This window comes from Myotis daubentonii, chromosome 8, assembly GCF_963259705.1.
Source record: "Myotis daubentonii chromosome 8, mMyoDau2.1, whole genome shotgun sequence".
NCBI classification, from domain to species: domain Eukaryota; kingdom Metazoa; phylum Chordata; class Mammalia; order Chiroptera; family Vespertilionidae; genus Myotis; species Myotis daubentonii.
The window spans coordinates 56,468,927-56,495,843 of NC_081847.1; the positions used below are offsets into that span (position 1 = coordinate 56,468,927).

General features: G+C 40.0%; 1 protein-coding gene across 2 annotated transcripts in view; it reads left to right on the forward strand.

The window, feature by feature from the left end:
• Positions 1 to 481: 481 nt before the first annotated feature.
• ABHD3 (abhydrolase domain containing 3, phospholipase) overlaps positions 482 to 26,917 on the forward strand; it is a 33,841-nt gene continuing 7,405 nt past the window's right edge. The window contains exons 1-5 of one of the 2 annotated variants that reach the window (XM_059706487.1): positions 482 to 794; positions 1,343 to 1,506; positions 3,091 to 3,273; positions 12,891 to 12,936; positions 22,623 to 22,735. In XM_059706487.1, coding sequence (XP_059562470.1) covers positions 648 to 794; positions 1,343 to 1,506; positions 3,091 to 3,273; positions 12,891 to 12,936; positions 22,623 to 22,735 — 653 coding nt within the window. In that variant the 5' untranslated portion in view covers positions 482 to 647. The remainder of the gene's footprint in view (positions 795 to 1,342; positions 1,507 to 3,090; positions 3,274 to 12,890; positions 12,937 to 22,622; positions 22,736 to 26,917) is intronic. The other variant, XM_059706486.1, reaches the window with a different exon arrangement.

The following is a 26,917-nucleotide window of genomic DNA, read 5'->3' on the forward strand; positions in this document are numbered from 1 at the left end:
GAATGTCCTCACTGTTGAATGTGTATAGAAATTTTTTTCCCTTTTGATAGTCTTGGGGGACAACACAATTTCCTTGGGGTGGGGGGAGTGTAGAATTTTTTCCACTACATAGGGAGTGCATTCTCCTAACATATCTTTGGCAGTAACTCCCCAAATCTTTGAATCCAACACACACTTCTAGGGGGCACCTTAAACTGGTGGTTTACAGGAAGGAGTCATCCAGACCTACCGCCTTTCGGAATCATTCAAGGTCACTGGGGCAGGTACCCTGCCCGGCCCATTTCCCTCTCCAAGTCGGCGCCCGCGCTCTTCCCACTCTTGGGGTTCACCCAGTCCGACTGCGACCTGGAGGCGGAACCCCGTTAGCCCTCCGGGTGGCGGGGCTTGCACCACGCCTCTGGAAGGTTGCTGAGTGGCTGGCGGTGGGGGCGGTTCGGAGGAAGCCGGGGCGGAGCCGGCGGCATCTGGCGGGCTGGGCTGCACCTCCCCGGGCCGCTCGGCCGAGCCGCTTGGCGGAAGCCGCACTCCGCCCGGCAGGCGACGCTCTGCTCCAGGGTCCTCCGCGCGCCGCGAACCGCTCGCCCCGCGGTTGGCCTCCCGCCGCAGGACCAGCGCGTGGCGCCCCGCGGGCTGTGCAGCGCTGAGCCATGGACCTGCGGATGCTGTCTCGGGAGCTGTCCCTTTACCTGGAGCACCAAGTCCGGGTTGGGTTCTTGGGTTCGGGGGTGGGCTTATCCCTGATCCTGGGCTTCAGCGTCGCTTATGCCTGCTACTACCTGAGCAGCATTGCCAAGGTGAGCCGAGGGGAGGCGCGGGCGCCGGGGCGCAGGGCCAAGGGCGGTTTCGCTGGGAGCCACAGCATCGGGCGTCGCCCGCGGCCAGTCGCTGGCAGGAGCGAGCTGGCTGGGGACGTCCTGGGGGCGAGCATGCTGCTCCTCGGTGTGGCCCTTTCCCCGGCATCCGCTGGACGCCCTTGGGGCGCGCGCGGGAGAGCTGGCCAGCCAGCCCCTGTCCGCCTGCTTGTGGTCCGGCCCCGTCCTCGGACCGCAGCCCGGACCTTCTGACCTCGGCGCGCGCGGCGCGGCTTTGTCGCTGTTATCTCCCCCGGCAAAGCTGCTCGGGAACGCGGGAGCACTTTTTAGAGGGACTTATTTCAACTCCCGCCAGCCCCTGGAGGGGCTGATAAACCCCTCTTTCAGCCCGTGGTGACTGTGAATTGTTGGCGGCAGGCTCCCAGTAATCCGGGGGCTCAGCGCTCGCGCGATGCCCGGCCGGTTACGGCGTACGGTTGGCAGAAACTTTCTCTGTTGTGGATCCTTCACGGAACTGTCTTTCCCCACAGAAGCCCCAGTTAGTGACGGGGGCTGAGAGTTTCAGCCGCTTCCTTCAGGACCACTGCCCCGTGGTGACAGAAACGTACTACCCGACGGTCTGGTGCTGGGAGAGCAGAGGGCAGACCCTGCTGAGACCCTTCATCACTTCCAAGCCCCCAGTGCGGTACCGGAAGTAAGTAAACTCATATCTTCAACATCACGGCTTTTTGCATTCCGCCGGTTAATAGAACCTCTGGTTTAGTAGAAAAAGGAGGGATGAAAATGGAAAGCATGCCCCTCACCCCACACCCAGCTGCAGGAAGGTATCCAGTATTGCCTTTCACCATTTGGGGTGCTCTGATGTAAATGGTTTATTTCTAGACTGCGAGAAAGGTTTGGGGGTTCCTCTTTTAGAAATTCATCATGCATCTGCCCCTGAGGACTAAATCCTTTGATGATATGTACAAGTTCACTGATGCTGGGGATAAGTGTGGGGGTGAGAGGATGAATTAATTTGGATTTTTGTGTGACCAAACCTCTGTAAAAGGACTTCTTATTGATAAGCAAATGGATTCTTGATGATAATGCCCTTGAGGTGTTAAAGATATGGTCCAGAATACACCAGTAACCAGGAGATTTAAATGGTGCCTATTATTAATTTCCCTGAGTCATCTAGTCCTTCTGGAGTTCCTTTGGTTGCCTGGAACTTGCACTATTTGTCTGAAAATTCTATATGTTCAGAGATACTATGGGAGAAGTACTTTAAATTTAAGAAGCAAATTTTGTAATAGACTCTATGGGAAGGCTCCGTTATTGAGTCAAATAGGCAAAGAGATCATATCAGCATTTTATTTATTCATAATTCCATGTTGAATTATTTGGCTGACCTCAATCAAATAGGGGTTAAAGGCTGGGTATTTTAGAGCAATGAGGAACTAATTAAGATAAATACCTGAGCCCGTGACTCAGTGGTTGAGCCTCGACCTGTGAACCCAGAGGTCATGGTTCCATTCCTGGTCAGGGCATATACCTGGGGGGTGGGGGGGCAGGAGACAGCTAATCAATGATTCTCTCTCATCATTGATGTTTCTATCCCCCTCTCCCTTCTTCTCAGAAATCAATAAAAAAAATACCTCCTTGCCTCCGTGTCTCAGTAGTTGAGCGTGGAACTATGAAGCAGGAGGTCACGGTTCAATTCCGGGTCTGGGCACATGCCAGAAGCAGCCTATCAATGATTTTTTAAAAATATATTTTTATTGATTTCAGAGAGGAAGGGAGAGGGAGAGAGATAGAAACATCACTGATGAGAGAAAACTATTGATATGCTACCTCCTGCATGCCCCTACTGGGGATTGAGCCTGAAACTCGGGCATGTGCCCTTGACCAGAATTGAACCCGGGATCCTTCAGTCCTCAGGCCAACGCTCTACCCACTGAGCAAAACCAGCCAGGGGCAATCGATGATTCTTACTGATGTTTCTATCTCTCCCTCTCCCTCTCTGAAATCAATAAAAAAAAATTAAAATAATAATAATAAATTAAATTAAAAAGATAAATACTTGAAATACTTTGAGGTTCATTTTTATATACTACCTTTTACTAGTGTTACTGGAAATACTTTAAGGCACTAATTTCAGAACATTTTTGTAATGAAAGAAAGTGATATAAGTGTGTGTTAGTGAGTGTGACCAAATACTATCTTATATTTATAGAAGTAAGACACTAATATTAAGATGCAACCTGAAACACTGAATATGTCTTTGAAATATTTCTTTTAGTGAATTTATTAAAACTGCGGATGGAGGACAGATTTTACTGGACTGGTTTGATAATGATAACAGTAAGAGTTATATGGATGCCAGCACCAGACCTACTATCTTATTGTTGCCTGGCCTCACTGGAACAAGCAAGGAATCGTATATCCTTCATATGATCCATCTTAGTGAAGAATTAGGATACAGGTACTGGTGAAAAATTTTTTTTTCATTTTTCACTTAATTAATTCTAAATGAAACACAAATTACCTTCATGTTTGTTTCAGAAATGCTTATTATTTCTTGAATGGATTAAGCAACCCCCTAAATTATTATTTTCCCTGTTTCTTCCTTCCCCTGTTTTTTCAGAAAGGTGCGTAACTGAATAATTTCATGGGAAGTAGCACTTAGCATAGTAGGCACTCAGCAGATTTTGGTTGAATGAAATTAGAATCACCTAGGAATTGACATAAGACCCAGGTTTGAGAACCACTGAAGAGAGTGCTATACAGAATAGCAGATCCCTGAGAGAGTATACCATGGCCTTCATGTCACACTCCATATTTGAGCACTCGATCCACTTATCTTGCCTCAGATCCCAAGTGTAAAAAATACTCAAAATCAGCTTGTAGGTGTCCTTATTTTTCCAAAGGTGATCCGTGCCTCTTTGCATGTCCACTGGCTAGTGTTCAGTTAATGATGTTACACCATTTTTGAAAAACCATTATTCAACTTGGTTAGCAGATACAATTGACTTAGCAATATTAAATTTCAGGTTCAACTCTAAAATCTTAAAACAGTCATTGTGAAAGGTAGTGCTTTTTTGTGCCTCAGTCTTTTTCAGCTGATAGTAACTATTGTAATGTAACACTCTGAGTTTCATTTAGAGTTGTATCTTATGTACTTGAAATACTTGTTTGTGTGAAAAACTGAGGTTGAGTTTATATTAATAAAAATATTTGTATATACTTCTGTAATAGTGTCAACAATAAAAATAAAGAAAAAATATTTTTATATAAAGGGGAAAATACCAGAAGGGTTATTTCAATTTTGACAAGTTAACTCTGATCTTTTATAGATAAAGCATATTTTGTCCATGAAGTGACAATCTCTCAGAAGCTTTGATATGGTGTTTTAGAATTATGGTTTCAGTGAAATTTGCACTAAGCAATATCAGAAATTTATCATTATTCGATGTTTAAGCACCAATGTGAGGCTTGATTCCAATTTTTTGCTAAAACTTAGTCATGCTCAAAAAGTACAGCTCATAAAGCCTTTTGTACATATTTAAATTGCTGATTCTAAACTTGGCCTGATCTATCCCCCAAGATTTAGAAAGTACTTTTAAAAACAATGCAGTTGAAACTCAGGGACTGAATCTTATAAGTCTTAGAGTTGCCAGTATGCATGGCTTTCTTCCATCATTTGTAAAAGTTGCCAAATTTTATTACCAAACTAGAGGCCCAGTGCATGGATTCATGCACCAATGGGGTCCCTCAGCCTGGCCTGCGCCCTCTCGCAATCCAGGACCCCTCGGGGGATGTCAGATAGCTGGTTGGTTTTGGCCCGATCCCCGCAGGCCTGATCCAGACAGGAGGGAGCCTGATCCTGTGCGTTGAGTGTCTGTCCCCTGGTGGTCAGTGCGCGTCACAGCGACCAGTCGTTCAAGCGTTCAGTCATTCGGCCACTTAGGCTTTTATATACATAGGTAGATTTTATTACCATTTCATTACACTGTGCTTCAAAGCTGTTGGGAGGTTCTAACTTCCCTAAGGGTTAAAATTTCTTTGATGGATTTAGAAACTTTATTGAGAATATATGATACAAGGAAGGCTTTGTGTTAGGTACCATGTGGAGATATAAAGAGTTATGAGAAGTTGTCCTTACCTCAAGAAGTTTATGAGAGGGGAGGCTGGATCAAGTCACTGTCAGTTGCTTGAAGACCCAGTTTATTTGGGTTCAGGGGAATCTAACACTGAATCGGGTAGCAGAATGCATGAATAAGGAAGGTCAATACATTTTTCAATAGCCTTTGGGCCTATTGTTATTTTTAATTGACAAGGAATCTCTGAATCTAAGTTGGAGAGAGTATATTAGTTAGCTTTTGCTGTATAACAAACTATCCAAAACTTAGTGGCTAGACACAACAACCATTTCACTCACAATTCTGTGGGTTAGCAATTTGGGCTGAGCTCAGCTGGGTAGTTCTTCTGGTCTTGGCTGGAATTTGTGTATTTGTGGTCAGCAGCCAGAATTAACTCCGTGCTTGGGGATCCTTTACAAGGATGACTCATCTCAGCTCCACATAGTCTCCACATCAAGCTCACCCTGAGGTTGATCATTTGGTGGCAAAGGGTTCCAAGCGTGCAAACGTGAAAGCCACATGGCTTCTTGGAGCCAAAGCTGAGAACCCTCACAATGTTGCTTCCACTGCATTCCAGTAAAACAAAGTTACTTTCTAGTTGAAGCAAGTCAGCCCAGAGTCAAAGAGTAGGGAAAGAGACTCCACCTTTTGACAGACCTGAGGAGCTACAAACTATTTTTGTAATCAATCAAAGACAGTCAGGTAGTTGCAAAGACCACTGAGGTAAAAAATGCATCTGGAACTTTGGCATAAGACTGGGTTGAGTTCTTAGGTGGCAAAACAGATCTAAGTCATTGATCCTGTAGCATGAGGTTTAGTAGGTAACATAGCCTGTGGAAGGCTGTGTAATGTGGGGGAATGTACATGGGCCTTGGAGCCAGGCCTGGATTCAAATGTTGGAACTGCCACTTACTTAGTGACCCTGGGCAATTAATTTTTAACTTCGCCAATCACAGTTTCTTACTAGAGAGTTTAATGAATCAGAATGTATAAAGTACTTGCTTTAGTGCCCTGAACAAAGTGGGTCTTTAGAAATGTTCAGGTCTTCCTTCTCAGGTCTGTTTCCTGATCAACGTAGAACATTTTTTAAATATAAATATATATATAATTTAAAGAGCAAGTACAAGCAAACCTACCTCTTGGAAATATAAACATCTAGTTTCTTTGCAGGACTGTTTGGATGTTATTATAATGTCTGTTGTACTATCGTGTTTCATAGGGAGTATGAACGCCCCAATATCATGGGAGTGCACTTGCCTTTGGGCCCCAGTTACTATCTTGTGTAAAGACTGAGTGTGTAGGGAGAGTTATGTTTTCTGTCAGGTCACCAGGGAACTGTTGATGCTTTACTGGTGAGATATGATTTAGACATTAGAGAGCACCTAGCTCCTGGCATATGGACAAATAACACATAAGGGTTTACTGTTGTTGTTGTTAAACAAATGTTGTTTTCCTGTACCTGAAAACTAACGAAGACACAAACCTTTTCTGTTAAGGTCTACTGATTCACAATTAAAATGGGTGAGGTGGAAACTCAGCTAAAGTTTGTTTAAAATAATTGTGAGCAAAGGCTTTATGAATAAGTCAAAGGTAAATAGAACCGGATGGTCAAATGCTTAGCCTATCTGTACGTTTTCCATCTTCGCTGGCAGAGTGCAGTGTGTACTCCCTGAATAAAGGTGCCTTTGAAAGGAGAAGGGACTTGCTGAGCCAGACAGCCCCAGTCATTCTTCCAAATTTTATCAATTAGAGAAGTCCTCCATCTCCTGGGGAGCAAGTAAAGTGAGAAAGACGTGGAGTGTGTTTACAGAGAAGCCTCCTCATAGAAACCAGAGGAAAAGTTGTTCCCTCTAATACGTTACACCCATTTGATTGATAAAGTAGTTAGAAATTTTATCCACTCATTCAATATTTCTTTTTTAAGAAATTCAGTAACATGTAGCTTAGTGGTTGAGCACCGACCTACGAACCAGGAGGTCTCCATTCAATTCTGGTCAAGGCACATGCCCAGGTTGCGGGCTCGATCCCCAGTAGGGGGCGTGCAGGAGGCAGACAATCAATGATTCTCTCATCATTGATGTTTTTATCTCTCCTCCCTCTCTGAAATCAATAAAAAATATATATTAAAAAATCCAGTAAGCTTGATGGATATAATTTTGTTTACCTGGATAATATCCTGTTTTCTTTTTAATCCTCACCTGAGGATATGTTTATTGATTTGAGAGAGAGAAAGGAAAGGGAGAGAGAGAAAGAGAGAGAAACGTTGCTTTGAGAAACATCAATCAGTTGCCTCATATACACACCCTGACTGGAGATGGAACCCCAACCTAGGTATATACCCTGACTGGGAATCGAACCCACAACCTTTTGGTGTATGGGACGACACTCCAACCAACTGAGCAACCTGTCCGGGGCAATATCCTGCTTTCTTAAAATTTTTTCCAAACATCTCTGAATTAATTTCTAGCACTACAACTAAAAACAGGGAGAAAACAGTAACTCTGAGAACATCCAAATTATCTTTTTTTTTAACCTCTTTTATTGAGAGCCATTTACCATTTTACTCCACCCCCAAGTAATATTAAAAAGAGTGACTCATCATGCCCTGTGGTTCAGTGATTAGAGTGTTGGACTGCAAACTGAAGGGTCATGGGTTCAATTCCCCATCAAGGGCACATACCTGGGTTGTAGGTTTGATCCTTGGCCCCAGGTCAGGGCATGTACAGGGAACAAAGCTGGGACATGTGCAGGGAGCAACCAATTAACATGTCTCTTTCACATAGATGTTTCTCTCTCTATCTCCCCCTCCTCCCTCCCTTCCATTCTTAGTTGCATCTGACACTAGTGATTTATTCCTTCCCTCCATAAAATGTCTCATTTGGTTTTTCTGATATTCCAGAATACTGGCATTTGTAACACTGACCACTCAGTGCTAGGCGCTGCCAGTTATCTCCTAATATTTATTCTCCCTTTCTTCCCCGGTAACAGAATCCTCCAATTTCAGTTGGGCAGATAGCTGCCCAAAAAATGACTTCACATTAAAGCCTCCCTTGATGCTAAGAAACAGCAGTAAAAGTAGTGTGCACAGTTGCTAGAAAGCATCCTTAAAGGACGTTGGTGCAGTCTCTATTCTCCATTTTTCTCCTTCTTGGGTGCTGGCATGCAGATGTGATAGCTGGAGCTGAAGCAGCCATGGCTTAGGAAGCAATGCAATACAGGAAACATAGTTTCCTGACACTATCGGGCACCCTACAAGCCCTGGTCTACCTTCTTGGATTTTTACATGAGAAATAAATTTGGATCTTATTTAAGTCGCTGTTATTTTGAGTTTTCTGTCATTTGTGGGCAATCCTGGTGCTTCTTAACACATTGTTCCCTACCCCTGCGTACTCTCTGTCACTCAATTAGACTGTATGCTCTTTGGGAATATAGGTTCGTTCTGATAGTGTCCTCTGCAGTACCAAAATACTTAGTGGCTGGCCTAGATTTCAATGAACTTTTCATTACATAATTCGTGATGGGTCACAATACTCAATATTACTTAACTGCTGGAAGTTAAGAGACAAGAGCAAGAGTGGATCACACACTTGGCAACTTTAACACATTCTTTTACTTTCCAGTTTGGAGTTTGGGCCTGTGCAGTTTTTATTCAGGGCAAGTAGCACCAGTGGATACTAAGCTTTAGGTGACACTCAGCTGCTTTTCCTGCAGCTTTAAAAGTGCAGTAGTGGCCGAAACCGGTTTGGCTCAGTGGATAGAGCGTCGGCCTGCGGACTGAGAGGTCCCAGGTTCGATTCCGGTCAAGGGCATGTACCTGGGTTGCGGGCACATCCCCAGTGGGGGATGTGCAGGAGGCGGCTGATCGATGTTTCTCTCTCATCGATGTTTCTAACTCTCTCTATCTCTCTCCCTTCCTCTCTGTGAAAAATCAATAAAATATATTTTAAAAAAATAAATAAATAAAAGTGCAGTAGTGGGTCATCTGTAGACTCTTCCTGAAGGAGGAGGGAAGGGGAGGCTGAACTAAGGAAGACGAGGTGGTGAAACACAAGGACGAGTTCTGATGACTCCCTAATCTAAAAGCAGTATCTTGGATACAAAGTCATTTTAAATGAACATTAGAATGTTTTTATCTAAAAGTATGTTTATCCTTTATCTTGTTAAAATAATTTGGTTTTTAAAATTTTGAGAATGAGTCAGTTAATGATTATTCATGAGACTGGCTAGATGAAATAATGCATATTAGAAAGCATTGAATGAAGGTATTTCTGGAAAACAGAAATAGGACCATTCTCTAGGGACTTAAAATTATCTATCTAATTGTTAGATAGTCCACTATAAAATGATACCCCAATTAACAAATTTTCAGAGACAAAGCTCTTTTAGAGAGCCTTGTGTTGTCACTTGTGTTGTTATTCAACCAAAAATATGGTGCATTTCTTTTCAACCTAACTAGATTCTATTCTTGAGGCCAGGAACCTTACATTTTTATTTCATTTTTCTCCTATAAGCTCTAATTCCATCTTGAAATTAGTTCAGTAAAGCCCTGGACAGGTAACTTACTTGATTAGAGCATCATCCCGATATGCCAAGGTTGCGGGTCTTTCTTCCTTCCTCTCGTTCTGTCTCTCAAATCAGTTTTTAAAGATTAGTTCAGTAAATATTCTGTTTAATAATTTTTTGAATGAATGTATCATTCCAATATTCATATTCATGTAAAGTGCTTAGAACATGATCTGGCACATAGTAAGCACTAACCATTATCTATTGCTATTATTATTACCTGAAATCAGTGTAGTGCTTTCTAAATGTTCATCTCACTCCTTCCTTTGCTGATTTTTAGTTTTTCTTTAGTTTTATTTTTTTATTAAATTTATTGGGGTGACATTGGTTAATAAGACCATATAGGTTTGAAGTGTACATTTCTATGACACATGAACTGTATATTGTATTATATTATTTATATCCTGAGAATCAAAGACTTGTGGAATCTTAAACTGGAAAATATTTAAGGTCATCTGATAAAATCACTTTATTCTGGTAGATCACTGGGCTTGAGCAGATTCAAGGCTATCTGATCCATCTCACTATAATAGTGGTTCTCAGACAAGGGGGCTATAGACAGCCCCCAATGTAAAGAATTACTTGGTCCATAATGTCCATAGTGCTCAAGGTTGAGAAATCCTGTGCTGTAGGTATGTCTCTGCTTCTTACTTAACCTTCGTTAAAGGAGACTCGCCTGCTTCCCTGGTTGATGTGTTCCATTGTCACAGAAAATTCCCTGTCCCAGGTTTATCCTTTATTTGGTATGTCTTCTCTTTACTTATATTTGCCATGCTTTGAGAAGAAAATTCAAATAGTTAAAATGTGCAGGAAAACGATTTTTCTCATGTACATACCCTTTAAAGTTGTTTGGGAGAAATTATAGAAATTATTTGGAGAGAGCTGTTACAAAGCTTACAGAGGCTTATTGAATGCCTTAGGAATAGTAGTTGTTTCTGTTAAACTTTAAAAAGACTGTGTGTGTGTGTGTGTGTGTGTGTGTGTGTGTGTGTGTGTGTGTGTGTGTGTTTTAAAGGAAGTGTTTATTGGGCCACTGCTAGCAAAAGAAGAAGATGGGTCTTGGAGCATGGAGTCTAAACCACCTGCAGCATCACTAACTAGAAAAGATAAACATGTCCTTCATGGCTTTTTTATACATCAAGGGCGGGGGGGGGGGGAGAAAGATGTATGCTGTTCTAAAATAATTTACATTAGCTATAGACAAAGGGGTGGGAGGCTAGTTCTGGGAGGGCCAGCAGTAGGTAAAGCTCCTGTGTAAGCAGGAAGCTGAGGCTCCTGGGGTTCCACTGCACCTGGCTATTCTGCCTTTTAGGTAGTCTCAGAAACAGTCCCCTGGAAGTTAGTTTCATAATTCCAACATACAGAAGAAAAAAACAAACAAAAAAATAATTCCAACATATATTAAAGAGTGTAAGTAGTCTTTTGTTGGTTTTTACCCTGCAATTGTTACCTGATGAACCCCTTTGTGTTTCTTTTTAATTTAGAGCATCTCAGGTTTTTTTTCTTGTCATTTCTCAGCTACCTCTTTTAGCTTTATCTGTAAAGTGTTCCTGATGACTGACAGGGCAGGAACGGGGTTAAATGAAAGAAGCTGGAGTGGGAAAGAGGAACACAATGGCAGCCCCATTCTGCCTTTCTCTGGAGCAGATTTGCTCTTCCATTCTTTATCTCTGCCCCATTTCCAAGACTAGAAGTATATACAGTGATCACTGCTACTGAATGAACATTGTCAGGAACTAAGGCCTATGGAGAGGTCAGTACCATTTCTCCTCTAGCAAGAGATACCAGAGCTGTGATCCACTTTTAAAGTTGCCTGAAAAAAGGGGAAATATCCCAGTCTGCAGTTTGGAAGAAAACCCCAGGTGTATAGACTGCTTTTTCATGAGTTTGCAGATCATCTTTTTCTTTCCCTTCATAAGGTCTGTTCTCTTGTCTCAGTGGCAGTCACACGGTGATGTCTTGCCCCAAAAGTCATTTTTTATCCAGTGGTTCTTTTCTGAATGACTAGGATCTTCAAGGCTCAAGGTCACAATGAACTTTAGCCCCAATTCAAGTGTAACTTAGGTGCTTATGCAAGTAAATACAATTGACTAACTTATTATGTCTAAACTGTCTTGCCATATATTTAGCAAGAAAAGATTAAGGACTAACTGGCATTATGCTAACTTTTCTGCACGTTTTTATAGTATATTTAAGGTCTTTCTTTGACTAGTCAATAAAATGTAATATTTCTAGCTTTTTCTTTAATTAAATTTCTGAGATTTTTAAACATTTTCTTTTTCATTTGGGCCTAGTAAAATTTCCTATATGACCTTTCGGAAACAAGACAGAATTCCTTTGCAGAAACATATCCTGAATACCACATTAAACTCTGACCCCCCTGAGAAGAGAGTCAGAGTTGTTGAATGTTTTGTAAGGCAGTCAGGTCATTGGTGCTTAGAACCCATGCAGTGATCAGCAACACCCTGAAAGAAGGGAATTAGAACCTTAAATATCCTTGATTGATTGGATAAGTAAACAGTAAAAAACAAAATGAATTTTAATGGACACGAATATAGATGAAATCAAAGAAATCTGTGCAGACGCAAGTCAGGATTTGTTTCAGGATGGCAGAAAATACATATCTGGGGTTATGATTGACTGAAAAATTTAATGAGAGTTAAAATTTTAAATGCAGAATGACTATTTAAAGCTAACCTGGCGCTACACCTACCACTGTTACTAATAGCTGTCGTTGTGTACTTAGCGTGAGCCAACACTGCTCTAAACCCTTTACGTGTGACTATTGACCCAGAAGAGGCAAAGAGGCTTATATAAAACACAGGTAGTCTTTCCTCACCTAAATCAACTGCACACCCAGTGGGGGCCCATCCTACCAGCTCAGGTGCCAGGCTCCTTTCAGCTGCACCTGTGGTAATGTTTTTTGCCTCAGGTAAAATTCCAGTATCGCTGTTTGCTGAGCCTTGAGAGAACAAGAGCTATTTTTATGAGGCTAGGAATAAGTATTTATTAATGTTACAAATAGAATAGGTAGAGAGGCCTTTTTAAAATTTGAACCAAAAACAATTAAATTTGACTTGTATTTAGAATTGTTTTAATAATATTTATTGGAAATGTATGTATATGAATAGGGAGAAGTTATAAAAATTCTGCTTTTGGTAGGAAAATGAAACATCGTTTCAATATACAGTTTTCTGACTTGAACCCATGTATTGAATTTAGAAAACTGGAAATGTATTTCATGCACTTAGATGAAATTGTCAAGCATGCTCGTGTCTTTGGAAGAGATTTTTCAAAACCTTTTTGTGCTCTAAAACAGTGCTAGTAAGATGATTTTGATAATGTATTGTGAGCAAGAATCATGTGTAAAAATAACAAAATTGTTTTCTGCTTTTAGATGTGTGGTTTTTAACAACAGAGGAATGGCAGGGGAGAATCTCTTGGTAAGTAAATTTAAACTAATAACAGCTTAATATTTGAAAGAATCATTTCTAGTTTTATAATGAAAAGTATAACTCATAACAATACAAATTCATTGTGGAAAAATACAGATAAACAAAAAGAAAATGAAATTTGTAAGATCCATAATTATACAATCAAGGGAATCCCCTTGGTCTATGTTCATTCAGATCTTATATTTAAATGGCAAATATGTAATATATTTCTGTTTTTATAAAAATTAACATTTTATTTTATAACAACTTTTGCACTTACTGTATTTTAACATCAATAGATATTTACATTATTTTTAATGCAAAACATGTTTTCTTTAAAAATTAACTAGTACAACCCTAGCCGGTTTGGCTCAGTGGATAGAACGTCGGCCTGTCGACCAAAGGGTCCCGGGTTCGATTTTGGTCAAGTGCACGTACCTGGGTTGCAGGCTCCTCCCCGGCCTGGGCCCTGGTCGGGGCTCCTGCAGGAGGGAACCAATCCATGTGTTTCTCTCACATAGATATTTCTCTCTGTCTTTCCCTCTCTCTTCCACTCAATGTAAAAATAAATGGAAAAATATCCTCGGGTGAGGATTAAAAAAACAAAACAAAACAAAAATTTAACTAGTATAAAACAAGTTAACCAGCACAGTGATCCTTTTTTTCACTTAAGAATTTTACTTTTCCATGAAACAGATTGACTGTGTTATATGCCTAGATGCCCATCAAAGTATACATAGAGAAAATACTATTTTAAATCAACTTTTTTTCTCTAACCCCCCCCTAAAGTTTTTTTTGCTATGATGATAGAAGTTCTTTCATCTCCTAGAAAATCATCACTCTATTGATGTTAAACCTGTGAGATGGAATGAGAAATATTACACTCACTGAAAGCTTTTCAGCTACTAGTTCCTCACCATTTCAACAGGTCAAAGACAATTCTATCAGAATTGAAAGAAACATTTTTTTGACTCATTGATAGAGCATGTTATTACGTCTATAAATTAGTCATGCTGAAGATAAAAAATTGCAATCATGTCATTAACGCCAGTACTTTATGAGAACACGGGGGAAGGGGAGCCCCTTTTCTTTGTTTAAAGTGACCTGGGCCTTGGAGGGAAGCAAAATCAATATGATTTTAAAAGCTAAAGTTATAAAGTGTTTATGATCTTACTAAAGTGCCTCATAATAGTTTGATGTGAAGGTTCACATTTCTTTATTTATCCAGCCTTTTAGGAATCTTGTAGACAGATGGTGGATACTCTAAAGGGGAATGTTTGAATTTGTCACTATGGCCCTGGATTAAACAAATTGTTGTTTGTTTGTTTGTTTTTAAAAGTGCAGTACTATTTATTTAATCCTCACCTGGGGACAGGTTCATTGATTTTTAGAGAGAGAGGTAGGGGGAGAGAGAGAGAGAGTGATGGAGAGAGACAGAGACTGATGTGTGTGAGAGAGAGAGATATCATGGGTTGCCTCCCCTATACCCCCCTCCAGGGATTGAACATACAACCTAGGTAGGTGCTCCTGACTGGAACCCAACCCTCGACCTTCTGGCATATGGGATGATGTTCCAACCGAGCCACACCAGCCAGGGCACAAATTGTTTTTGAGCAGCTTTTGATCCACTGTGTGCCTTTCTTTCTTTTCTTTTTTTTAATCCTTGTGAGGAGTAAGAATATTTTTCCATTGATTTCTAGAGGGAGAATGGAAGGGAGGGGGAAGGGAGAGAGGGAGAGAGAGAGAGAGGAGAGAGAGAAACATCGATATGAGAGAGGCACATCAATTGGTTGTCTCCCACACTTGCCCCAACCAGGGCCCAGGATGGAACCTGCAACCTAGGCATGTGCCCTTGACTAGGAATTGAACCTGAGACCCTCCGGTGCACAGGTTGTCGCTCTAGTCACTGAGCAACACCGGCCAGGCCTGTGTGTCTTTCTAGATGCTTTAAGGATACAAAGATGGGAAGACATGGTCTGAGGCTCTCAAGGAAGTAATGTGCTACAAAGTAAACTCCATTAGGTCCCATAAAGTGAGGGACAAAGATCTGTTCATTCAGCAGAGCCGTGTTGTATGCCTATTAAATCAGGCACTGTAGGGTGAGCAGTGTACATATTATTAGGAGTGTACACAACCCTAAGCCATAATAGCTTTAACTTAAGTTACAAGAGAGTGTCAGACACATAAAAATACGCACAATACAGTGCTAAGTGCAACTGTGAGAAGATCTGTTAAGGCTACAGAGCATAAAGGGATGGAGTAACTAATACCTGGGGGAGGTGAGAGAACACTAGTGGAGATAAATTTGAGTTGGATCTTGAAGGCTATGGTATTGAGCCAGGAGAGGGGAAAGAGAAGCCTTCTCAGCACAAAAAGCAAGGTATTTAAAGAGCATGGCCTACATACACCCAGTCGTCATGGCTCAGTGGTTGAGTGTCAACCTATGAACCAGGAGGTCACAGTTCGATTCCCAGTCAGGGTACATGCCCAGATTGTGGGCTTGATCCCCAGTAGGAGGAATGCAGAGGTAGTCAATCAATGATTCTCTCTTATAATTGATGTTTCTATCTCTCTCTCCCTCTCCCTTCCTCTCTGAAATCAATAAAAATATATTTGGGCCCTAGCTGGTTTGGCTCAGTGAATAGAACGTCAGCCTGCGGACCAATGAGTCCTGGGTTCGATTCTGATCAAGGGCACGTACTTTGGTTGTAGGCTCCTCTCTGGCTTGGACCCTGGTTGGGGCTGCAGGAGGCAACCAATTGATGTGTTTCTCTCACATTGATATTTCTCTCTGTCTTTCCCTCTCCCTTCCACTCTCTCTAAAAATCAATGGAAAAATATCCTCGGGTGAGGATTTTAACAATAAATAAATAAATAATAAATTAATTTTAAAAAACACTAAAATTAACCTTTAATATATATATATACATATATATGTGTGTGTATATATATATGTGTGTGTGTGTGTATATATATATATATATGTATATATATATATATATATATTTTTTTTTTTTTTAAATAAACGAAGAGTATGGACTAGCAAATACTTGTAGAGGGGCCCAGGTGGCATGGCTCAGTGGTTGAGCATCAACCTATGAACCAGGAGGTCAACAGTTCAATTCTTGGTCAGGGCACATGCCTGGGTTGCAGGCTTGGTCCCCAGTGGGGGGCGTGCAGGAGGCAGCCAACCAATGATTCTCTCATCATTGATGTTTCTATCTCTCTCTCCCTTTCCCTTCCTCTCTGAAATCAATAAAAAAAATATTTTGGGGAAAAAATACTTGTGGAGGGATAATGATGATGATAATTTTGTCTAATGTTTATTGAGGCCTTAGAATATATCAGTTATGTTTTTTCATGCTTAATAATCAGCAATAGAAACAACTCAATGATTTAGGTAACTCTAGTCACCATCATCCCCGTTTTCCAGAGGAAGAAAATGACACATAAATATGTTAAGAACTTGCCCTAGTCAAGGAATTCAGAGCCAGGATTCAGACCCAGGTAGTCTGACTATGTGCTTATGTTCTTGACCATTATGCTATACTCCATTCTCATTATTCAGGAAGTGATGGGAATTCTTCTAGGACCAAATTTTTAAAATATATATATTTTATTGATTTTTTTACAGAGAGGAAGGGAGAGGGATAGAGAGTTAGAAACATCGATGAGAGAGAAACATTGATCAGCTGCCTCCTGCACACTCCCTACTGGGTATGTGCTTGCAACCAAGGTCATGCCCTTGACCGGAATAGAACCTGGGACCCTTGAGTCCACAGGCCAACGCTCTCTATCCACTGAGCCAAACCAGTTAGGGCTAGGTCCAAATTTTGAAGTCTCATGTGTTATATCCTCAGGAACATAGTATTGAACCATAGACATTAAAAAAACACACACATGTTTTTTAGCCCTGGCAGGTTTTTCAGTGGTTAGAGCACTGGCCCTCACACCAAAGAGTAGCAGGTTTGATTCCTAGTCAAGGGCACGTGCCTGGGTTGCAGGTTCAATCCCCAACCCCAAGCCTCTCTCTCTCTCTCTCTCTCTCTCTCTCTCTCTCTCTCTCTCTCTCTCTCTTTCTCTCTCTCTCTTCCTCCCTTCCACTCTCTCTAAAAATCAACGGAAAAAATATCCTTGGGTGAGGATAGATAGACAGATAGATAGATAAAACAATATTTTTGCTTTATTGAGGTATAATTGACATATGAAGTAATTTGATCATGGTCATGTCTTAGAAAGAGAACTTAGAGCAGTGTGTAACAAAGAGATGGAGTTTTTCCCAATGGATAAAAAAAGAGAGAGAGAGATAGAGATAGAGGGGTAGGGGTTTGGAGGCTGGGAGGCCAGTAAAAAAATCAGTTACTATAGACCTACCCAGAGTTTGAAAGCAGAGGTAGGAGGTAGGAAGAAGAGAGAACAAAAATGAGGGATATTCATGTGATAGATTATGTGGGAGTCAAGGTTAACATTTCTAGCTTGGTGAACTGGTAAAAGGCACTGATATTTGCTGAAATAGGACATTTAGGAGGATTTAGGAGGTCTAGATATAATAAAAATAAATTTAGTTTTAGATGTTTATGGTGCTTTAGATCATCTAGGTGGAAATTTCTAGTAAACGGTTGGATATACTAGCCTGGCGCTCAGGAGAGATGCACAGGCTACAGATTGTCAGTGTGCAAGCAGAAGTGGAACTCAGATGACTGAGATTGCTTGGGGACCATTTGTAGAGCCAAGGGGAGAAATCCAATACCATCTTAGAACAAAATAACTAGGAAGGAGGAAGCTTCAAAAACCTACCTCAGCATTTAATGTTAATTAGAAATTTACTTTGAAAGAATACAGCAACCCAGTAACGTTTAGCCATAAACATTCATTGGATTTTTTAAAAGAATAGTTGATTGATTTTTTTAAAATATATATTTTATTGGTTTTTTTACAGGGAGGAAGGGAAAGTGATAGTTAGAAACATCAATGAGAGAGAAACATCGACCAGCTGCCTCCTACACACCCCCTACTGGGAATGTGCCCGCAACCAAGGTACATGCCCTTGACTGGAATCGAACCTGGGACCCTTCATTCCGCACTCGGACGCTCTATCCACTGAGCCAAACTGGTTAGGGCTGATTGATTTTTAGAGAGAGAGGAAGGGAGAGGGAGACAGAAACATCGATGTGAGAGCCCAACATCAATCGGTTGCCTCCTGCACACCCCCTACCGAGATCAAGCAGAAACCCAGGAATATGCCCTTGATCAGAAATTGAACCTGCAACCTCCTGGTGCAAGGGACGACGCCCAACCAACTGAGTCACACCGGCCAGGGCAATTGGATTTTTGAAAAATCTCCATGGACACTTTGAGTTCTTGCAAAGTGATATTATATAGATAGACTTTTCTTTTTTTAAGAATTCACTGAGTTCTAAGTGAGGGGATAAGAGTAGCTTTGATTCTTATACAGTGCACTAGGTTGAGTTCTGATTAACTAGTGCCCCCAGCAAAAATCTGTATCAAAGAGGCTAATGTGATCGAATTTAAAAAAGAATAAGAATGTAAAATCACTAAAATTTGATTATAATTATATCCTTTTATAAAAACTGCTTTAAAAAAGAAATTTAAGGGACTTAATTAATTATAATTTATTTTATTTTTTTAATATGTTTTTTATTTATTTTTATTTATTTTTATTTATTTTTTTATTATTATTAGTTAAGGTATTACAAATGTGTCCTCATCCCCCCCATTAACCCCCAACCTCCCCCCAATTATAATTTAATATATACTTCTTGTACCCTAATGCATCACATTATTGATTTTTAAAACTAGCTTTGATAGTTAGGTCCCTTGGTAACCCTTCTTCCTTCTGCCTTAGAATTATGAACAATTACTGTTTCAGACCAGAGGAACCCTGTGTTTATTTAGACCTTACCTTGTTCCAAAAAGGATTCAATGTAGCTCAGACTCAGAGTAAGACCTTAGCTTAGGCATAAAAAAGAACAAAAGATGAATCAGCAAAGATCAAACAGGAAGGAACTCTAACTGAAATGAACCCAAAAGAGCTAGAAAAGGTGAACTAGAATTTAGAGTAAGCACTTCTCCTAGAAGTGGAAGAAATGCAGAAGTAAACGGTTTGCTGAAATATGTTGGTGATATACTTAGAATTCATAGGGATTACTATGGCTTCTGCAAAGCAGTAAAGTAGAAATTTTCCACCACCATATTGTCCTCATTTCCAATTAGTCATTGCAGCGTTGAGGGAAAGCCAAAAGCCTGGCTCACTAGGAAATGAGAAGCCTGCACTTTGGCCCCCCGGGGGCTGTTAGCTGTAGGAGACAGGTAGTTCTCGTCTCAGTAGACTGATCCTCAGATATTCCTGCAGGACTCTTGGAGTCCTTGGAGTAGTTGGTACCTTTTCTTGCTCTCTGCAGATTGGTTTTCAAGGTTAGGAATCCGGAAAGTTGCCCACAGACTCCCTAATGTTAATGATTATTTTGTGAACTGTCATATTTCCCACTTACTTTAGGAATGATAATTTACAAAGACTTCAGCCACTATGAGTTTCTGATCCTAATAATGTTTCATAGACCGTTTTTCTTGTACCCTAACTCTGTGTGTGGTCGTGTGTGTGTGTGTGTGTGTGTATGTGTGTGCGTGTGTACATATGTGTGCACACGTACCTCACTTAAAACTTGCATAACAAGAGTACATTTTGGTGACTTGTTCATAAATAATTGAGAAATTTTAAAGCTATACAGTGTTTTATTTCTGCTGACGTAGTGTTCTCTCCTTAACCATACCCCAGACTCTCAGTATTTCACACACTCCGCATTTCTTCATCTTTCCTTATCCTCTAAGTCAAGCATGTCAAACTCAGAGGCTAACAAGGTTTAAGTTTATGTGGACTGGGAAAAAACAAAAGCTTCAATTTTCATAGAAACATAGGTTTATTTCGATAGAGACATGCTGAATACACAGGGCTGAAATAAATGAGTAATCGTTAACATAAAATAATAGAACATTTTAATAAAAATTAATGTTTTTTCTTGAACATTAACTTACCAGACACTGAATAACTGCACAAATTAATAAGTGTAATGCAAATAAACCTATTTTTCTTGTTTTCCGAAAGCGAAATATTTCCTGTTGCGCACACCAAACAAATCAGTCCAAGACTAATGACATGGCAGTCGGCTGCTAAAATACTCGCTGCTAGTATTAGTGGAAACGGTGCGCCTGTGCGTAAGCCGTGTAAGGGAAATGAATGCAACACGACTATAGTAATCAGTCATTAGTGAACATTGTAGTTCGTTATTAATAATTATGTATAACAGGATATTGTAAAAATTAAGTTGTGAAATTTTTACTAAAACATTTCTTACATACCGTTTGTTATATTGGCTGGACCACAAAAATATGCATTGTGGGCCGTGAGTTTGACATGCTTGCTCTGTTCATCTGAGCTACTTTCTCCATCACCTCCTTCTTCCTTTTCATACATCTTTCTGTACTCCTCCTTTCTTTTCTTCCCTCCCATCTCACTGCCCAGGCCCAGCAGTGTCTCTTGGAAATCTCTGTAGATTACAGATTGACCCATCTTGTTTTTGGATTGCCAGATAGTGCTAATAGAATTTTCAGAGCAAGAACATGTTCTTTAACACCCCCTTCTATCATTAATTTTTTAAAATGAGCTTGATATTTCAACCTATCTAGACTGTTTGTCAGAGAGCAGCGTGGTGCAGCGCAAGCGTGCTGGGCCCATAGACTGTTTGCCAACTAGAAAATGAGAGGGTTTGTTTGTTTTTTTAAAATAAATGTCTTTAGTGTTCTTGATATCTCAGATTCTATTTAGAAATCTAATACTCAGATTAAGGAATATAGGTGTGTGTGTGTGTGTGAAGCTATATGCGAACTTTGGTTGACATTTATGCATTGTTTGTCTATGTAAATCTGATTTCCTATATCATTGTGAATTTAGGCAGAAAAGGTATGATCATCAAAAATAAAATTGTTCTTATGACTATGCAGTGTGAAAAGACTCACATGTAATAAAAATGCCAAGTAAGGATGACTTTTTTCACCTGAATACTTGTGACAAATTCTGCAGTCACTGTAAATGAGCATGGTAGTAGATATTGTCCTATTTAGATTTTACAGTGAATTTGTGTCACTCAAATGCATTTAATCACAGAGTATTTTTTAAATTATCTCAGCTTAGTCAGCTGTTCAGGTGTAACAGGATTTATTTAACCTCTCTAAACTCAGTTTCCTATTTATAAAATAAATGTGATAATAGGATCGCCCTCATGGTTTTGCCATTATAAATGCTGTCAGGTTAACATTTATCTTTTGGAAAATTCCGTATTTGAAGATCTCAAAAAGATGACAGTAGGCAGTAGGTAGTCTCTTAATCTTGGGTTTAATTAAAAGGATTGTTGAAAATTTTAATTTTCTTAGACTACTCATTAGTGATTAAATAATGGATGATATACCTTCATATTGTGATCATGGTTTATTGTAATACTGTAATCAGGGTGGTGTAGATAACTGGTTTCAGTATTTTATTAGAGTAATGTTACCAGATTCCTCTCCTTGTTATTAAATTTTATTTTACATAAACTTTATTCATACACACATTTGTGCATATGCTACAGACAGGATTGCCCTTTTCTCACACATCCCAAACAATGCATCTGTGAAGCTTTTCAACTAGAAACAGAGCCTTCATTGATGAAGTTCACATGAAAACCATTTGTTTAAATACATTATGTATGGAAGCATAATCAGCTTTACATATTTTACCATTTTAAATGTCTGTTTCATTGAAGTGCAGCTGGGGCTTTTATTGTAAAATCAAATGTTTAATTAATAGATCAGACTGGATATTGCTTTATCTAGAGTGAAGGCAGTGCCAAAAAACCACACTCCTTCATTGGTAGACAGCACTCGGGATAGAGAAAACAGTTTTCCAGTTAGAAATGAGCCACAAATTTAATTTTTTATGTCATTATTGGAAAGCCTTTTTTGTTTGTTTGTTTTTATTTTTTTATTTTTTATTTTTTTCAAATATATTTTATTTGATTTTCCACAGAGAGGAAGGGAGAGAGATAGAGAGTTAGAAACATCGATGAGAGAGAAACATCGATAAGCTGCTTCCTGCACATCCCCCACTGGGGAAGTGCCCGCAACCCAGGTACATGCCCTTGACCGGAATCGAACCCGAGACCTTTCAGTCTGCAGGCCAACGCTCTATCCACTGAGCCAAACCGGTTTCAGCTGTTTGTTTGTTTTTAAATAAAGAATTACTTTGTCGGGCATAAATGTTTTTTTCCTATACAAAGGTGTAATCCTCCACTTTTTCTTCATAAATTGACTGTTCTTGTTTAGTCAGAGACACATCTGAGTAGGGAGCTGTGTTTCTGTTTAATATAAGGTATATAATTGAAGGTTTTGCTCATTTCTGTCAAGCCTTCCTCGCTGATCAAAGTCTTTTTGTTAGTGCCAACTTGAATAGCATTGACTTTAAATAATATATATGTGTATTGCAAGATAAGGAAATTATAAATTTTTATTATTCATAATATGTGCAAACGAAAGTTATTTCCCCATATTTATGACTTCTTGCTCTTTTTTACATTACTGCATTATACAAATCATGAACCTCACAATTTTAAATGCTGTATTTTACCTGTCACTGCTTACAGACGCCAAGGACTTACTGTTGCGCTAACACTGAAGATTTGGAGACAGTTATTCACCACGTACACAGTCTGTACCCTTCTGCTCCTTTCCTGGCAGCAGGGGTTTCAATGGGAGGGTAAGGTTTTTCCTTTCTAAAATGTCTGAGAGAAGTGGTCTTACCAACTGCCTCTTCCAGAGAGGACCATTAGCTACATAGACATTTTAAAATAAATGTTTTATTAATTTTATCATATTTACCATATGATTGAGTGAATGAAGGAATTCGTTCAGGTGAATTTTAGTATTTTCCTTGACTACTGGTCTCTGCAGTGAAAAGGATACAAGTACTTCCTTGGGGTACTGGGGGTTTTGTGAGCATGAAGGCTCATCAGGTTCCCTGATGTACTCCTGGCTGGCCCTGCAACTGTGTTCTCCTGAACCACTCAGGAAGCTGAACTTGTAGCATGATTTTTAGCACTCCAGTCATAGAAATAAACACTTACTGCTCTCTCCAGCTGGAGAGGCCTTCAAAGACTCTTTCCTCGGGTGTGGTTTGGTTTGGTTGTTGGGCATATGACCTACTCTGGAATGCTCTCCTAGAAACTGTAAACTGTTGTTGTTAACTCCCTATTCCAGCTGACATTTAAACCATATGAATATCATTATAACTTGTACTGCTTGCAATTACTTTGGGGCTTTTTTTTCTTTGGAACTTTTAGGCTGTGTATTATAGGTAGGTTCATTTCTAGTAGTAATGTTTGTATTTTTTGTTCTAGTGATACTGAACTTAATAAAATCCAAAATTTTTATTATCTGGCATTTTAGATTTCCTAAACTATTGCCCAAAGCTATTCTTTAAAATCAAGAGACACTTGAGATATAAAATGTCTTAATTTTATAATTGACTTATCTATCATCTCAATTTACAGATTATTTTAAGAGCATATTTATTTGAAAGTGAACGGCTTTTACAAATGATAGACTCTGAAAAATAGGCTTTACTCACCTTTCTTAGACTCTGATAAACATAAATTAAGAGGAAAAGACTATATTTTTTACATTAGCATGGAAGGTCTGACTTGACCTACTAAAGAAAGAAATCTGAATCAATGCAGAAAACCCAGCAGAATCTCTGAATTGTGCTTAATGGGCAGTTTTTCACTTTTGTTTCTTTTGTCCCAAAATGTGAACCTAAAAGGACAAGGTGCCAGCTGAACTTTTTTTCCCTTAATCTTATAAATTCTTGACTTTTTTAAGGCCAGACCTTACATAAACAGGCCCAGATTCTCTATTCAGAAGCTCCTGGGAAATGCCTATTCATGTCACATTGAAACCTCAGTGCCTGAAGGCAGAACTTGACCATTAGCCTTTGCAGCTGGTTGAATATTAATGTCTTGTAAATTGTTCGAAGGAAGCACCCTTTCGAGTTGCCTAGCACTATGACACATTCACAAGTCAGTTTACCATTTGGGGATGTGCTTTACAGCGTGACACGTTTTTGGTTTTGTTTTTCTTTTGGAGTGTTACAGACAAAAGCCTCTGACCAAGATCCTTATGCCCCGTGCTCCCTGCCCCCCAGCCCCCAGACTGGGGTAATCCCCAAGCCTGTGATGCCTGGAGTCAAGTAGGGGCTTTGAACCAGAACTGAGTCTACCTAAGGAACCCAGGCTGCCTAGACCCAGTCAGATTCCAGTCTCCCCATGAATTGGTAAACTAGCTTTAAGAAATGTATAGGAGAATAAAAAAGAAAGAAAGGAAAGAAATGTATAGAAATTTAACAAAAATACATAAAAGAGAAGATATAATGATCCCCCATATATATTAATCACACAGCTTCAACAATTATCAACTCAAGGATAATCTTGTTTATCAGTGTCACTCCCCATCCCTCCCAACTCTGATTATTCTACAATAAATTCTACATCATTTATAAATATTTCAGTAAGAACCCCTAAAAGTAGTCTTTTTAAAAAACAAACAGTACCGTTATATGTAAACAAAACTAACAGTAATTCCTAAATATTATTAAATATTTAGTCAGTGTCACATTTCTCCAATTGTCAGTTTGTTGGTTGGCTGATTTTTACAGTTTGAGTCAGGAGCCAGATAAAGTTCAAACATTTGGATTGATATGCCTTTTAAGCTCTTAATCCATGGTGTTCTCTCTCTCTCTCTCTCTCTCTCTCTCTCTCTCTCTCTCTCTCTCTCAAAATGAAGTTGTTTTTCTGTGAGAGTAAAGAGCACTTTTTGGGGTAACATCTTGACATAATTTTGCTCCCGGGTAATAAATAACCAAAACGTACCCTAGCCACCTACTTGAACATAGCTATTCCTGGTCCTACTTCCTGATGGCTTCCCTTCCACCTCTTCCAATCTGCCCATTATACCAGCCTCCCAGAAATCTATGACCTTCAGCCAAAGAATACGGCCACCAAAACTAGGATCAGAGAATGAACCCTTTGCAGGAGAGTAAGCATTAATCCTTGAAATGGCTTGGTGAACCACAGCACTGTATACAGAGTCATTACAAAGAGTCCTTTTCCAAAATGAAATCTCCATTTCTGATCTGAAACCTCATCACATTCACTCTGCAAGCCATTTGGGTTAGAAAAATGAAAATAATTTTTACCCATTTCTCCAATTTCAGAACCTAGGCAATTGGAGAAATAAAGAACAGAAAGTACTATAATGAGAAGCAGAATTTAGGGTATCATCCTTTTTCTTAGATGGCATTGTTAAACTAAGATTTCTGACATTGGTATTATACACTCCATTTTTGTCCCTTTAACCACAATTAAACTAGGGTAGAATCAGGAAAATTGATAGAATAAAAAGAAAGGAGGAACATATGTGCTAGGAGATAAAGATAAATAACAGGAAGGAGAAAAGTAGTTACTTTAGGGTCTAAGCGTTCTGCCACGACTCAGAAAGTCTAACCCTAGAGTAGGGAGCCCTTTAGAGATTTGCTCTCTGGTACAAGGATGTGCAGGCAACCAGAATGGCCGCTCAGACCAATTCTTCAGAATCTCTGAGAGTGAGACACAAATATCTGTAACAGTTTTAAAAACTCCCCAAGTGATTCCAATGTGCAGCCACATTTGAAAGCTCTCCCTTCTGCGGAATCAAACCTGGGACCCTTCAGCCCGCAGGGCAACGCTCTATCCACTGAGCCAAACCAGTCAGGGCTGTTTTGAAGGAAGATAAAACAACCTCAAAAAGAATTGTTGCCAAAACCAGTTTGGCTCAGTGGATAGAGCGTCAGCCTGCGGACTGAAAGGTCCCAGGTTCGATTCCGGTCAAGGGCATGTACCTGGGTTGCAGGCACATCCCCAGTAGGGGGTGTGCAGGAGGCAGCTGATCGATGTTTCTCTCTCATCAATGTTTCTAACTATCTCTCTCCCTTCCTCTCTGTAAAAAATCAATAAAATATATTTTTTTAAAAAAAGAATTGTTTTCAATTTTCAATTGAGGGGTTATTTTAAAGCAAATAGATGAACCTGGTGAAAGGGAGAAAGAGAGTGAGGAGGGAGTGTGGGGAAAGAGAGGCTTTGTAATGACTTCCATGTGAGGACAGCCTGGGACCCCTTTCTCCAACCTCATCTCCTTCCATCCTTTCTTTCACTTTATGGTTGGAACACATCATAATTCCCCAACTTGTACACTATTTCAAGCCTCTGGGTCTTACTTGGACTGCTCTGTGTCCAAGTAGAGTTCTTTTTCCCTCCTTTTGGTATGGATTCAAAACCCTCTGCCTTTCTCCTTTCCTTCTTGCAGCAGTTCTCAACCTGTGGGTTGCGACCCTTTCACAGGGATTGCCTAAGACCATCAGAAAATACATATATAATTAAATATTGTTTTTGTGATTAATCACTATGCTTTAATTATGTTCAATTTGTAACAATGAAATTGGGGGTCACCACAACATGAGGAACTGTATTAAAGGGTCGTGGCATTAGGAAGGTTGAGAACCACTAGGGAAAAAGAAGAGAGGAGAAGACCCCTGACTAGTTTGGCTCAGTGGATAGAACGTCCGCCTGTGGACTGAAGGGTCCCAGGTTCGATTCTGGTCAAGGGCATGTACTCTAGGAGAGTCTTTCTAATTACCTTTTCCTGTCTGTGTGAGGTTCCTCCCCTGGGGCCCAGTGCTATCCTGTGCTTATCTCTGTCATGGTTCTAGTCATATTGGATGAAATAATCACTCTGATCCTCTTTTCTAATTAGACTGTGGACTCCTCAAGGACAGGAAGGTCTCTTACTCATTTTTTTATATATATATTTTTTATTGATTTCAGAGAGTAAGGGAGAGGGAGAGAGATAG